This window comes from Pholis gunnellus (assembly GCF_910591455.1).
Source record: "Pholis gunnellus genome assembly, chromosome: 14".
Classification (NCBI taxonomy): domain Eukaryota; kingdom Metazoa; phylum Chordata; class Actinopteri; order Perciformes; family Pholidae; genus Pholis; species Pholis gunnellus.
In genome coordinates this window covers 20,493,651-20,507,807 of record NC_136541.1, presented here as the reverse complement: position 1 = coordinate 20,507,807, position 14,157 = coordinate 20,493,651, and the positions used below count along the sequence as shown (strand labels likewise).

General features: G+C 41.8%; 2 protein-coding genes across 3 annotated transcripts in view; one reads left to right on the top strand and one right to left on the bottom strand.

The window, feature by feature from the left end:
* Positions 1 to 777, bottom strand: part of tgs1 (trimethylguanosine synthase 1) — a 17,242-nt gene extending 16,465 nt beyond the window's left edge. Inside the window, exons 1-3 of the mRNA XM_079173407.1 lie at positions 578 to 777; positions 369 to 436; positions 110 to 255 (exon numbers count right to left, since the gene is read on the bottom strand). Coding sequence (XP_079029533.1) covers positions 110 to 255; positions 369 to 436; positions 578 to 693 — 330 coding nt within the window. The 5' untranslated portion in view covers positions 694 to 777. The remainder of the gene's footprint in view (positions 1 to 109; positions 256 to 368; positions 437 to 577) is intronic.
* Positions 1 to 14,157, top strand: part of tmem68 (transmembrane protein 68) — a 16,362-nt gene extending 2,205 nt beyond the window's left edge. The window contains exons 2-9 of one of the 2 annotated variants that reach the window (XM_079173412.1): positions 2,027 to 2,155; positions 3,033 to 3,206; positions 4,560 to 4,659; positions 5,617 to 5,784; positions 7,008 to 7,201; positions 8,109 to 8,169; positions 8,684 to 8,823; positions 9,989 to 14,157. In XM_079173412.1, coding sequence (XP_079029538.1) covers positions 2,096 to 2,155; positions 3,033 to 3,206; positions 4,560 to 4,659; positions 5,617 to 5,784; positions 7,008 to 7,201; positions 8,109 to 8,169; positions 8,684 to 8,823; positions 9,989 to 10,093 — 1,002 coding nt within the window. In that variant the 5' untranslated portion in view covers positions 2,027 to 2,095 and the 3' untranslated portion in view covers positions 10,094 to 14,157. Of the gene's footprint in view, positions 1 to 2,026; positions 2,156 to 3,032; positions 3,207 to 4,559; positions 4,660 to 5,616; positions 5,785 to 7,007; positions 7,202 to 8,108; positions 8,170 to 8,683; positions 8,824 to 9,130; positions 9,716 to 9,988 lie in introns of those variants that run through there. The other variant, XM_079173411.1, reaches the window with a different exon arrangement.

Sequence of the window (14,157 nt, the reverse complement as noted above, 5' to 3'; positions counted from 1 at the left end):
GTTCAGTGGCAGGAAGTGCTCCAGACCTTTGAGTTTACCTTCACCTCTAGGAGGCGACTGAAACAGCACGACAGCCCACACAGACGCGGTGCTGACGGGAACCACTTACCGCTCTCCTCTGGTCAGAGGAGCTGACAAAAGCCACCGGCAGACCCATGCTGGCCATCAGCTGAGCCTCTTCATCCAAAACCTCCTTCTCCTCCTCTTCGTCATCATCATCATCTTCCGCCTCCTCCTCTTCATCATCATCTGCTTCTGTGAGTGGAGGGGAAACTGGTTTCAAATGGACTCTCCATCATCTCCTTCTTCTTCTGAAGGCCCAGTGTATTGTGAAAGATGTTGACAGTGACGTTATATGTCTAGCATACCTTGGACTCTAGTGTCTGCCAGATCAAATTGGAGCAGTCTGTTATCAGAGCGATACAGCTCCCGATCCCTGCAGTCAGAGAACACAGAGAAGAAGGAAAGCTGAGGAAGATCTCCTCAGCTTCATCTATCTTCACTCTACGGTGTGTGTCATCATCACACACTCATGACAATAACTGCTTAAGGACATAATCAGATGTGAGAGACTTACTGCACGAAGGCCTTGGAGCAGCGACAGTGAATTCTCTCCTCCTCCGTCTCAGATGAGAGTCTCCTGCTGAAGAAGATCTCCGCCACCACCGTCACCTTGCTCCTCTCCAGCATCATGACGATCGGCTCACGGACAGCAGCACGCGCGCACACACGTCCACACACCGGCTTCACCCGGAGTTCACGTCTATGTCGAGACCAGCGTGGGTTCACTTCAACGTCACACTCACGTGCAGGAAACAGTTCCGTGGGACCAGGGACCATGGACTGATACTTCCGGCCATGTCTTTTCAGAACAAAAGTGTGGCAGCGGAGCATACAGGGGTTAAAGCTGTATTTGTTTGTACAAAAAACAAATGCAAACAAACACGGTGTAAAATCTACTATATGGCAGAATTTTTATAAAAATAAAAGTAAAAAAAAATAATAATAATTAAATCGCTACATGCAGTAATACTGTTCTTGGTAGTTCTCTTTACAGTGCTGCTTCACACATATTGAAAGTGTAATACATTCCTTTAAAATAGCATATAAAACATGGCATGCCTAGACATAATTTGTGTTATTAATTATAGTGTTAGAAAAATGGCAACGTTATATTTGAACTGATTTTAACTTCTTTGATTGTGTTTACTACAGTAGTGCTGGACCCGTAAACTTATCGTTGTATTCTTTTTGTTTTTAGAAATAGAAAATATGACATTATTAACGGTAGTTTTTTTGTGCTTTTATTCTGAAGTGTCAAACAGGAAGTTACAGCTTTGTCGCTGCTAAGTGGAACTTATCTATCTATACGCTGTTTTCAGGGGACGCAACATTCTGTAGTGTCACAGTTAAAGCGTTCCGGAGTTAGCGACAGGACAGTTGTTAGCAAACAAATATCTATATCTATATAATACATATAAATATATGTATTATATATATATATATATGTTATGCTAGGGTAGCTAACACTACATAAACAGTGGCGTGTTTTGTCATGGTTCTGTTCACAGAGTAGCTGTCTAGGTCGAAGGTAACGTTTTCTGTGTTTATTCCGTGTTGAGTAATTCGGTGACGTTGGCTGTTGACGTAAACACTGAAGGCTTTCTGTCAACTCTCAGATGTTGCTCTTCTGCTCAGTTATCGTGACGTTAGGTAGCTCACTGTTTTACCACAGCTCCTGTACTCATTGCTGAGAGTGTAACGTTACACTAAATATAGCTTCGATGAAAGCATATGCAACACAGCTGTCATTTGATTCAGTGCCACAAATAGGGATGGGTGTCGTGACTCGTGCCATTCAAACCCGATTTTATTTCTATTAAAGAATATTATTACAAAAGGCACGTTTTTCAATAAAACTTTATTGACAAACAATAAAACCCCCTCAGATGTACGTTAATGTAGACAGACAGCTGACCATAAGCTAAATGAAATGTAATTGAGCTATTGTCCTCCTCTCCCTCAGTTGCCTGTGTGTAAGCAGATGCTCTCCATGCAGTGTGTTCCTTCTCCTCGAGGCTGAGCGCAGAGCAGGATGCCAGACAGTGGGAACCAGTCCTGTCTGATGGGAGCAGAGGACACTGTCTCCTTCCTGGTAGGAACCCAGTCCATTCAGTATTTACACTGACAACACGGCTGCTGCTCATAAGAGGAAAAGAAAGAAGTGCTTTATTAAGCCCTCTTGGGGAAATTCTAACACACTCATTGGAGAGAGACGCCAGAGTTACGGGGCTGCCACATAATCTGCGCTCCAAGCAATATAGGGTTCAGCGCGTTGCTCAAGGGAACCCAGGCAGTGTCCAGGAGGTGAACTAGCACCTCTTCAGCCACCAACATGGCCCGATCTGGACTTGCACGTGGGAGCCAACGAGTCACCGCTAGAGTTGTCATCAACACCAGCGTCACCTGGTGAAACATTATTAATTATGATTGTGAGGAATTATTAACAGTGAACATAGATGGACAGTCTCCTACATGTATCCTATTAAATGTGTGATATTCATAATGTGAAGTTAAACTGAGCAAATGTATTTATTTGGTAGAATTATATCAAAGAAGAAACCTTCCATGTTAGTCTCCATCCATTAAGAAGCGCTCAGTCTCAAAGAGGTTGGTCTAACAGATGGTTTCAAATGAAAGACAGGAAGTTTGTCTTTCTAACAATACTAAAACATTCATATTTGTCATAGAGTCGAATAGAACCAAAGTCTCTGGTCAAGAAGTCTGTGCCCTTTTATTCTAAGTATCACGGTATAAACAAATCTCTGCGACCCAGTCCCAACGGTACCACGACTAATCCTTGTGCACTGATTGCAGATCCGAAAGCAGGGTCGAAGCATTTGTTTGGATTTACACATCTGGTTTTCTAACCCCAGATGTGCTCCGTATAGACACGAATGTGTGCACACAATATCATGGGAATCCGTCCGATAGCTGTTTAGACGTGTCGGTCTGTCTGTCTCGTTCCACAGGTGTGTGTGTTCCACGTGTGGGAGGACTGGGCCGGTCTTGGTCAGCTGGAGGACTACCTGAGTGTTTTGGAGTACCTGCTGTGGGTCTTCACCCCTTTGGCCGTCGTCTTCATCCTGCCCTTCCTCATCGTCATCCTCCTTTACCTCTCCATACTCTTCCTTCATGTCTACAAGGTAGCGACCTCTCTGCACAATCTGCACTGAGCCAGCAGTGTACGTCAGTTCATGTCATGCACCGAATGTTACAAGCACAAGAAGTAATGGTTGCTACTACTCTCTTTGAATGCCCTGCCACGATTAGACACAATGTATCAGCTATCATCTTACATAACAGCAGGGACATGTAGCTCTGCACGTCCCTCTCATTTTTGAAGAATGTAATGCTATCAGTTATGGTCCTGTGTCTAATGTTACATTTAGTATATGTATTTGCAATGTAATATGAAGAGACACTGTCAGCCTGACCAGTGTTATTTGACATTGATATGCTGTCACAGTGCTTGATGTGAAGCTTGAACAGAGCTGAACATTAGGATTAGTCCTTATGGACAGAACCATTGAAATGGGATCCTGGGCCCTGTTTCAGGGAAGACTAGTCTGACTCCTCCCTCTTCCAGAGACAGACATGCTGTTTCATCTCCTCATTCATCCAGTCCGCATTTCAGTGAAGGAGTTTAACGTTACTACATTTGTTGAAGTTGCTGAAATTATGTCACTTATTGCTGTTGAACCAAGATCCAAATATATCTATCCATCTATCTATCTATCTATCTCTATATCTATCTATCTAGCTCTATATCTCTATATCTATAGAGATGGATAGATAGATAGATAGATAGATAGATATTTAAAATCCACTGTATTTGAACCTTTAAATCACCAAACACATTATTACTGGATCAGATTGTGAGCTTACAATCATCAATCTTCAACTGTCTCTTTGATCTTCAGTGGCTGGTCTCTTTGTTTTGTCCCTATCAGATTAAAACTGAACAACTCTATTTAAAGTGTGATGTAGGCTAGAGCCTAACACACAGCCAGATGCCACCACGTTATCACAGTCTGGTAAATGATGAATTAAACCTAATTGTACACTTTTTGCCTTTCTGAATCCGGCTCTTGTTTTAAAGATAAAGGAACATGCATTAATCTCTACTTCTACTGGAGGCTCTGCCTCCTAAGTACCTGTTGCCATGGTGAATCGTGGAATCGGAGCTTCATTGATGATAGCTTCTTTCTTTCTCCACAAAAGAGCTTAGCTCAGAGTGAACCAACTCAGAGTTGACTGAACAAACTCTGATCAGCTGTTCTGGAACTGAAATCTCAGAGTTTCCCATCTCTGTTAGTTTACTCAGAGTTCAGGGTTAAACTCAGAGTTCAGGGTTAAACTCAGAGTTCAGGGTTAAACTCAGAGTTCAGGGTTAAACTCAGAGTTTGATGAACCGGCTATCTGAAACAGGGCCCAGGTTGTTAAAACCTCTTGCCTCGTCCTTTGGTCACGTCTTTTCTGATGTTTTCTTCTAACAGAGGAAGAATCAGCTGAGGGAGGCTTACTGCAACAACCTGTGGGACGGAGCCAGGAAGACCCTGGCTACTCTGTGGGACGGACATGGAGCCATATGGCACGGTAAGACACCTTGGGCTTCATTTACTGAAGATTTGTGGCATCCTTTTGATTACAACTGCTGCCTTGGTGTTTGTGTTCGTCTTGTTTCTTACAGTTAACACAACTCTAACGTGTGTTTACTTGCGGTTCCTCTCCCTGAGCACAATATTCTGATATTTCTTTATGCTTTATTTTTAATTTCTTTTTTTAATTTAATCTAAACAGGTATTGATGTAAAAGGTGGATCTGCATTGTTCTGTATGGAGCAAAGATCAGGGTTTCAGTATCTTCTGAGCTTGCTAGTTATTCTATGAATAGTTACTTCTGCGTTAAAGGCCGAGGGACTAAACTCCACTCATGGGTCTGTGTGTGTGCAGCAATGTCTTGCTGTACAGATTTCTGGTTCAAAGTGGTGGAAAGGATCACTCCATGTGTAAATGTTTGGTTTCTAAATCCAATTCATATTCCTCCCATAGTTCCGTCTCAGACAACCCTATAATATTTCTTGGCATATTTGATTTCATTCTCTGCAGTTTCCCAATGTTTTGAACATGTTTAAAAACGAATGACTTCCCATCACAATCTTTTTACCGATTCATATTTACTTACTCTAATATTGTGGACAATAGGCTAGAGGTTACAAAATGTGTCTCCAATAAGTATCGTATATAATGATGACAGTAATACTAATGAAACAGTGGTGTTATTGGTGTGTAGGGTCAGCTCACGATAGATTGTAACAGTTCCATTTGTGTTATGAGACAGTACAGCAGGTGGAACCTCTGGTGAAGGAAACTGACATCCATAGAAAAGTCTGGTCTGATTTTGATCCGGAGCATCTGCAGAATAATTCCATGACCGACATGTTAGGATTTACTAAAGTTAGGCACAATACCAGATAAATAAATCCCTGTTTTTCCCTGTACTGATTGGCTTTTAATGGAATAACATGTATGCCTCATGTATTCTGTGTTCCAGGTTATGAGATCCACGGCATGGAAAAGATCCCTGACAAAGGACCAGCACTGATAGTTTACTATCATGGAGCCATTCCCATCGATTACTATTACTTTCTTGCCAATGTTATCCTCCAGAAGGGACGGCCCTGCCACTCTGTAGCTGACCACTTCCTCTTCAAGATCCCAGGTACCTGTACTGTTTCACACATGAATGCATACACTACCAATCCCCACAAGTACTGCTCTTATGTTCAGTGTATGTTTTGGTTTACTTTTCTGTTTGTTGTTTCAATAGATTTTTTCTGATAAATTAGGGCTTAACCCAAACTAAAGAGTTGAAACCAGGCGGCAACCTCCGATTCTGCTGAGTGAAGCCAATGCTGAAGTGTCTTAAGACTTGCATTCTCTCTACTGACCACCAGGGGGCGACTCCTCTGGTTGTATAGAAGTCTATGAGAAAATGACTACTTCTCTCTTGATTTGTTCCCTCAGTAAATATTGTAAACATGAGTTTATGGTCTCAATCTCTAGTTTCACGTCTTCTTCAATACAGCATGAGGTTCATTTAGTAAATGATGGTCCATTTAGAGTCAAACAGACCATAAAGCAGGGGATGCTTTAGGGCGGGGCTACTGTGATTGCCAGGTTGCTGCCTTCTCCAGAGCCATATATGGCATCTCTACATACGCTCCTCTGCATTCCAAATATGGTCACTTACGTTGATTGGTTGCAAAAAAAACAACATGGTGACGGCAATAATCCAAGATGGTGGCGGCGAAATCAGTCAGATGATGTTTCTACTAGAAAGTCGTGGGGCGTCGGGATGGAATGAGAATTTGTTTTCCTCGTCTAGTTTGACAACTTCTACGAAATCAGTGCTACGCTCGTTTGAAGAGCACGACCGTTCGTAACGGGCCGATTGCTTGGACCCTTTGTCGAGAACCACTTATCACTTGTTAACTACAAGTGTGAAAGCGTTTGGATGTAACTCTAGCATATCCAGCAGCATGCTGTCAATGTAAAGGTAAAGACATACTCGACTCCACCGAGCCCTGAAGCACAGAGCGTTGTTTGCTTGTTTATTCAAACTTTATTAATATTGAACGTTTTCCAAACATTTAACAGCTCCTCTGTAATTGTCGTGCATATGACTATAAAGAGTCCACTTTCACAGTTCAGTCGCTATGAACGACTCCGGCTGCACGAGCATTCAGAACACCCTGATGACACTGAACCAGTAGTTGTTGGTGCCGCCAGGTGGCACGGTGAGGTCTGTCTCTGACACCCTTCTGTTCACCTCTGTACACGACACACGTCAGGAAATCTTGTCAGTAAATCACTTTTTGAAAATACTAGCTTTATCTTATTTGAATGTATCCTTACTTTTATCACCCTGTCCCGTTCCCCCAGGTTTCAAGTTACTGCTGGAGGTGTTCAGTGTGATCCACGGGCCTCAGGAGGAGTGTGTGCGGGCTCTGAAGAGTGGTCACCTGTTGGGGATTTCTCCAGGTGGGGTGCGGGAGGCTCTGTTCAGTGATGAGACCTACCCTCTCCTCTGGGGCAAACGCAAAGGCTTCGCCCAGGTCGCCATCGACTCTCAAGTGGTGCGTTATGCTTCCTGAAATCTACCGTCACTGTCCGTCAGGGCTTTTGTCAAAGTTTCAACCTGGAGTGCACGACATTGTAGATAACATTCACATCATAAATCTTGCCGGTATAGAATGTACATTTTCAACATTAAAATGTACAAAAATGATTTGTAATATATATATATATATATATATGTGTCTATATATATATATATATATATATATATGTCTTGAGTTGTGTGCTAACTTTATCTCAAATATTTCCAAAAATGTTCAAACCTATAGAGAATAACGTAACTTTAATCAATTTCTGTTCTATTTGGACGTCAATATCAATGGCACAATATCCCTGTTAAGCAAGCGTCAAAAGCTGTCATAAATAGACTTTTTATACAGTTTTAAGCCACATTTTTCCAATACATTTTTTGTTTTTGGTTGTTTTTAACTAGGTATTTTGGCTAAATGACGGATTTTATTCATTGGACGTTTGGATCTTAAGTTATGAGAGAAACAAGCTGACAGCAGCTTGGCTCGCAGCCCCTCCGGGACGTCCCGTGTCCGCCGAACAGCAGATTTTGAACGTGAAACACCTTTATTCAGTGTTTAACTGGTTTAAGTCACCGTGTCCGTTGATCTCGGAGAGGAGGAGACCTCTGTGGTAAAAACCATTCTTTGAAGGATGAACACTGAAGGAATCCTAACTGAGAAGCTGACTGCCCGGTGCTGTGGTTTAATAACTGAATGTCTCTCTCAGGCAAAAACATCTCTAAAACATGCGTTGTGTTCTGTTTCTGACACTTTGGCCAGATTAGTGTCATCATTCACCGTCTAATTGCAGCATCTGTTTTATTCATGTTAGAAATGTGCGGTGTAGAAAGCCCTCCTCTCTAATCTCCTTTCTCTTGCTCTCCCTGTCTTCCAGCCAGTCATTCCAATGTTTACTCAAAATGTGCGGGAAGGCTTCAGATCGCTGGGAACACTCAGTAAGTGTAGCAGCAAGTTCAAACGTCTAAGATAGCTCCACCAAGCTGAGTAAGGAAGACGCAGCACAGGACATTCACAGATTGCTGTATCCAGCTGTATGGAGAGTGTTTCCTCTACAATCTACTGAGAAACATCAGATTGTGTATGTGGGATGTGGGTGTGAAAATAATCCCAGTGTGTGTTCATGGTAATGAGGCACTTGTCCCCCAGTGCTGCAGTGTGGCTCATTGACCGTGTTGGTAATAGTTTAGGACAACAATGTAGCTGCCTGATGTATCGGGCTTTGATACCCACACAGTACTTGTTAGTGGATGCTTCAGTTTGTTTTGGGCAGTGTGCTGACCTGACTGAATGAATGATAGGATATGAATGTGATGGTACCCTGTTCATTTGTCATCTTCTGCAGTTTAATCTGAGGCGTCTTTTTATATTTCTCCATGTAACATGATGTCTCTGTCTCCGTGTGTGTGTGTGTGTGTGTGTGTGTGTGTGTGTGTGTGTGTCTTTACTCAGGATTTTTCCGCTGGATGTATGAGAGGTTTCGCCTCCCCTTTGCTCCTGTTTATGGGGGATTCCCTGTGAAGTTTCGGACCTTCCTTGGTGACCCCATCCCGTACGACCCCAACGTAAACGCTGCAGAGCTGGCAGAGAAAGTCAGTATTCATTCTTCTTCTCTTCTCCTCAAATCATGTGAGCATTGACCATCACAGTCCTTTGAAAATGTGCTTCAAGGTGCCATAAGCTAGAGGTGTGAATCTTCACTGGCCTCACGATTAGATTTGATTACAAATCAACGGTTAACTGTTAGCGGAGTTTTAAAGGTCGATATAACGACAGTTTGGAGCTGGAGAAAAGCAGATTAATTGACGAGCTGATTAATCGGCCGATAGCTATCGAGATGCCGGGATGAGGAGGTTGTCCGGTTTGGGGACCTCAGGTTAGCATCCCTCCTCTTTGCAGATGATGTGGTTCTGTTGGCTCCTTCAGAACACGACCTTCAGGGGGTTTGCAGCCGAGTGTGAAGCGGTCGTGATGAGAGTCAATACCTCCAAGTCTGAGCTCATGTTCTCTGCCGGAAAACGCTGGATTGCACCCTCTGGGTTTGGAGTGAGTCGCTGCCCCAAGCGAGCAAGTATCCCGGGGTCTTGTTCACGGGTGAGGGTCAAAATGCAGCGTGAGATGGACGGGCGGTTCGGTGCTGTGAGAGGCCCCGAGAGGTAGACCCAGAACATGCTGGAGAGATTAGATATCTTGTCTGACCTGGGAACGACTCTGGGTTTCCCAGGAAGAGCTGAAAAGTGTTGCTAGTGAGAGGGAGGTCTGGAATACCCTGCTAAGCTGCTGCACCAGCGACCCGGCCCCGGATAATAGGAAGATGATGGATGGAAGGAATTTCCATCCATCATCATTTTCATCTTAATTTCCTGGTCTCCACTATGGGTTGCTAATCATCAACATACACATTGTGAACAAATGTAAATGTTATAGGGTTAAGAATTTCAAACTGAATGATTATTTGCTAGTTAGAAAGATTTAACTCGGTGGAAGTGGAAAGTACTGTTAATATATAGTTTCTTATTGCAGTTTTAGGAAGGGGACAGTTGACAGACGGTAAAAGTCCCCCAGCATCTAGTGTACACAACATAATTCAAACTTTGTGTGTTTTTTGCGGCATTATGTAAACAAACATTTATTGAATTATCCATCAACCAGGCACACAGTGCAAATATCAGCCCTGTGATTGTGGCGTCCTGCAGGATGTTTGTAATACTGTGAGAAAGGCACCAACCATTCACACACAGTGCTGTTGCTCTGCAGGTGCAGCAGGCAGTTCAGTCTCTGATAGACCAGCACCAGCAGATCCCAGGGAACATCCTGAGAGCCTTGTTGGAGAGATTTCACACCAAACACAAAGACCGTTAACATCAGCAGCGCAACAACGGAGACAAACTATCCAGTGTGTGACCAAAACGACGCGTCCCATTGGCTCAGACGGCTGCAGTGTGACCAGGTTTGGTGGAACATGTTGGAATATTTGCACAGCTTTCATCACTGCTTCTGAACACCAGCGGCTGCAGCTGCTGAGGTTCCACGTGTTTTCATATCGCACGTATGTGTTTCCTTGCGGACAGCGACTCCCTTTTCCATCTGATGAATGTGTTTAAAAGCTAGACTTCCTGAAGTTGTGATATTGGACTTAACATTAATTATACCTCAAATGAATGAAATGAAAGGATTATTATTTTCATTACAGATTGGCACAATATGTAATTTGTTGTGTTGCGATATCTTGATTAATTATTAATTATCTTGATCTATTCGTCAGATAGACGATGGACTGATTGGTGGGTTGAACTTCGTCGTTGTAGATGTTCTCTGTAAATATATGGGATTCAGGCAATTTCTTTTTTCAAAACTGTGATACAAGTACAACAATGTCAGCAAGAGATTCTTAGTCCTGGTCAGTCATTACATGTGGTGTATTGTCCATGCCTGTAGATTGCAGTGGCTGTGCAGTCATGACCTGGAGCAGACTGGTTACTTTTCACACGGTGCAACTGCATCCAAAGTTAATGCAAAGATGCGACTGGACTCAAACTTTCTTTTATTGGAAATTACTGGAAATTGTCCCAATAATTAAAACAAAGGGCAATCTAACTTTAGTGTATAATTCTACGGTAAAGGGTGGGTAATTACAGGAAGGAGAAAGCTCCTCCCCCTGGATAGTAATGACTGCTTATAATCTCTACCGAACTATGCTCGTCCAGCTAACATGTAAGCACTCTAATGAAACGCTATTTATCACCTGAAACTAGTCATTTAATAGGTACATACTACTTACTTACTCCGGAAAGTTCCAGGAAATCAATGGACTGGATAAAGCGTTACCTACAGAACCTTTACAGTAATGAAAGCGTCCCAGTCCGATGAGCCCGCTGTATTCCTTACACTACACTGAGTAGATGTGATGTCTAAATAGTTGTTGGCTTGGTGTACATGAACACAGTAACTAGAACACCAGAGGCTGTCACTTGTTGATTCATATGCTTCCTTTGTCATATAGGTTATGTTGTATAAAATGACATCATAGTGTAAGGTGTTCCTATTATTTTGTACAAAAGCCCTGAGAGGCAAGTGAGAAGAAAAAGCTGGGATCCACTTTCTGAGTTTGATCAAAATAGTTTTCTCTTCTGTGTTTATGACATGGCCTGTGTATAAGAAGGGGACGTAGTCACCGTGACGACACCGTTGGTTTGTGGACCGTTTAGAAGCCTTGAGTTTGATATTTTGGTCATTTCCAACTTGTCTTTTTGCAACCAGAAGTGACATGAGTGGGTGGAGCTTAGTACACCCAAACACTGAATAAGACATTTTTTAGGTGACCAAGATGTTACAATTATCTGTCATAACCTGAAAACACACCGTGTAGCCCCGCCCTAAAGCATCCCCGCCTTTATGGTCTGTTTGACTCTAAATGGAACATCATGCTGTGTTGAAGAAGACTTGAAACTAGAGATCGTCTTTTTTTAAATGTCTTCTTTTCATCTGTGAAACAGGGTGGGATGTACATTTGTGTTTGGCGTAATTCTTTATTTTCAGGTGAGTTTTTTTCTTACTCACAATATATGTACTTTGTGTTTCGAGTGCTTGAAGAAAACATGAAAGCTTTCAGTCCTAATTAGAACATGGGGTAGTGGTGAACTTCAGCCTCTTGAAACCAAAATGAATATTACAACAAACACTTGATCCTGACGAGAAAAGTACATGTTTTCACAGATGATAAAAACCATTTGTTCACCTGAAAATAATTTAGCTCAGACTTAGAAAATGGATCACCAGATTGTCTTTTTCTTACTTGCCTCTCAGGTTTTCCCTAATTTTGTTCTATTTTGCACAAATATTTCATATTTCCAATCGAATTTGGCTTTAAAATGAACCAAATCCCAGGCCTATATGGTAAATAACTCGTAAGATGAATATTTCCGTCCACTGTTAACTGAGCGAATATTTCTGGTGTGAATCCAGTCTCGTCTGTAAGGACTCTGAGAGTCTTCAGTGTCTTCTGATACAGAAGGCTTGGATTATTGCGGAAAATACAAACGTTCATGAGAGGGATATTTACTGACGTACTTTATGCCATAGAACAAAACGTTAAAATCTCTTAAGCTTGTGTTAAACAGACTTCTAACCAGAAACACGTTGACTGAGAGAAGAGAAGCGGAAGTGCAAAAATGCTGACTCACTTCTGGCTTTTAGGAGCCATTCCTGCACCACTCTATTGTAATACATTTGTTAAATTTGAAATATTCTCACATTGTTCTGATCGACTCCGACTGGTTCAGTGGCGATTGCAGTGACTGAGGACTTGGTGCTTTTCTCTGTTCTGTAGATGTGGTGTTGGACTGTAGACATATGAAGACAGGAACTTATGATATGTATTTTACACTATTTCATTTTTTACATTCAACAATACATTGATTAATTAAAAGAAAAATCTATTGATTGATCGATGATGAAATGAATCGTTAGTTGTACAAACCTCTGACAAAGCCAAAGAGATGTGATTGGTGAGAAGTCATCCGTTTGAGCTGATGCAGACGCTTTCATCAGTGAAACTTCAGAGGATGAACTAAGACTAGAATAGAACTATAATAATAATATAATATAATATAACGGAATATGCTGAGATGTAAGATTCCAATGTATTCAAAATAAAACTAAATAGATGACACATTAATGGCAATTTTAGTTCAAATCCTCTGTCAGGCAGTTCCAACAGCTCAGATGAGCCCAAAGCTGTCTGACCACATTTCACTGTGGAATAACTCATCAATTCAAACAGGCAGGTATAAAGTAGTAAAGTCATTTTTAAATTGATTGCCTGTTTTAAAAAAAAAAAAATCAATGTGAAGACTGTAAAACCATGTCTGACCTTACGGCGAGATTTCACTTAAAGGGCACTTACCGTGAATAACTCTCGTGCTTGTGAACATGCATCTGTGTATCTGGAGTGCCTACCAACCCACAAACTGAATTTAAGACGACCCAGTCAGTATTTTGTCAGCTGTCTGGATTAGAAAACATGTGATTCATGTTGGACTCCCTTTCCTATATGCCACATGTAGCTTCATTAGAACATGCCGCCCACGGTTTGACATCTGCCTTTGCAAAGGTGCAAAATGAATCAAAAAACCCTTTATTTCTGAATTCTTTGCATAATGTTTTCAGACACCTACAATAACAATCTGAGCCTGTCAGTGGATGCACACTGACAGGGAGGAGTTGCCCTGAGCGATTACATTGCAACATGTTTAGCAGCTGCCGTCTGCAGCGTTCTCCCTCAATACTGGAAAATCTATTTAGAACCGTCTCGTTCCCATTAATCACGTAGACACAAAAACATGAGAAAATGGGGTTGAAAAATACCGAAGTTTCCCTTTAAATAGAAATGATGATCTGCAAAAGAGTCTTGAGCTCAATTTAAGTGAATAAGATTAAACTGAATGAGCACTGCAGGAAAACTTGTTGTACATTTGGGTCTGATTTCTGTATTTGTGGGCCTGTGTGTGTGTGTGTGTGTGTTTGTATGTGAGCTCTTACAGCCAGAAAAACAGCCTGTCGTGAAACAAGTATGGTCTCACTGTAATATTTATCATATCCGTACAAATACTGATCGATCACTTTATCGTGTGCATGCATGAGGATGTAAATATTGTGATTCAACAGATGGATTTTGCACGCGTAGTTGTCAAAGTGTCACTGCCATCTCAGATTTTTTTTATTTCATCTTCTAAAGAAGCCTCTGTGAGACCAAGTGTGCTTTTGAGTGACGTCTAACTGGATGCTTTCCTTCTGTGAACCGGTTGCCTTTTTCCATATTTATGTTGATATTTTGAGATGATCTAACATGTCTTTTAAATGACGTCAGTATATAAATGTTGCACTTTTAAATATTGATACTCTTCAACCTGTTAATAAATCTATTT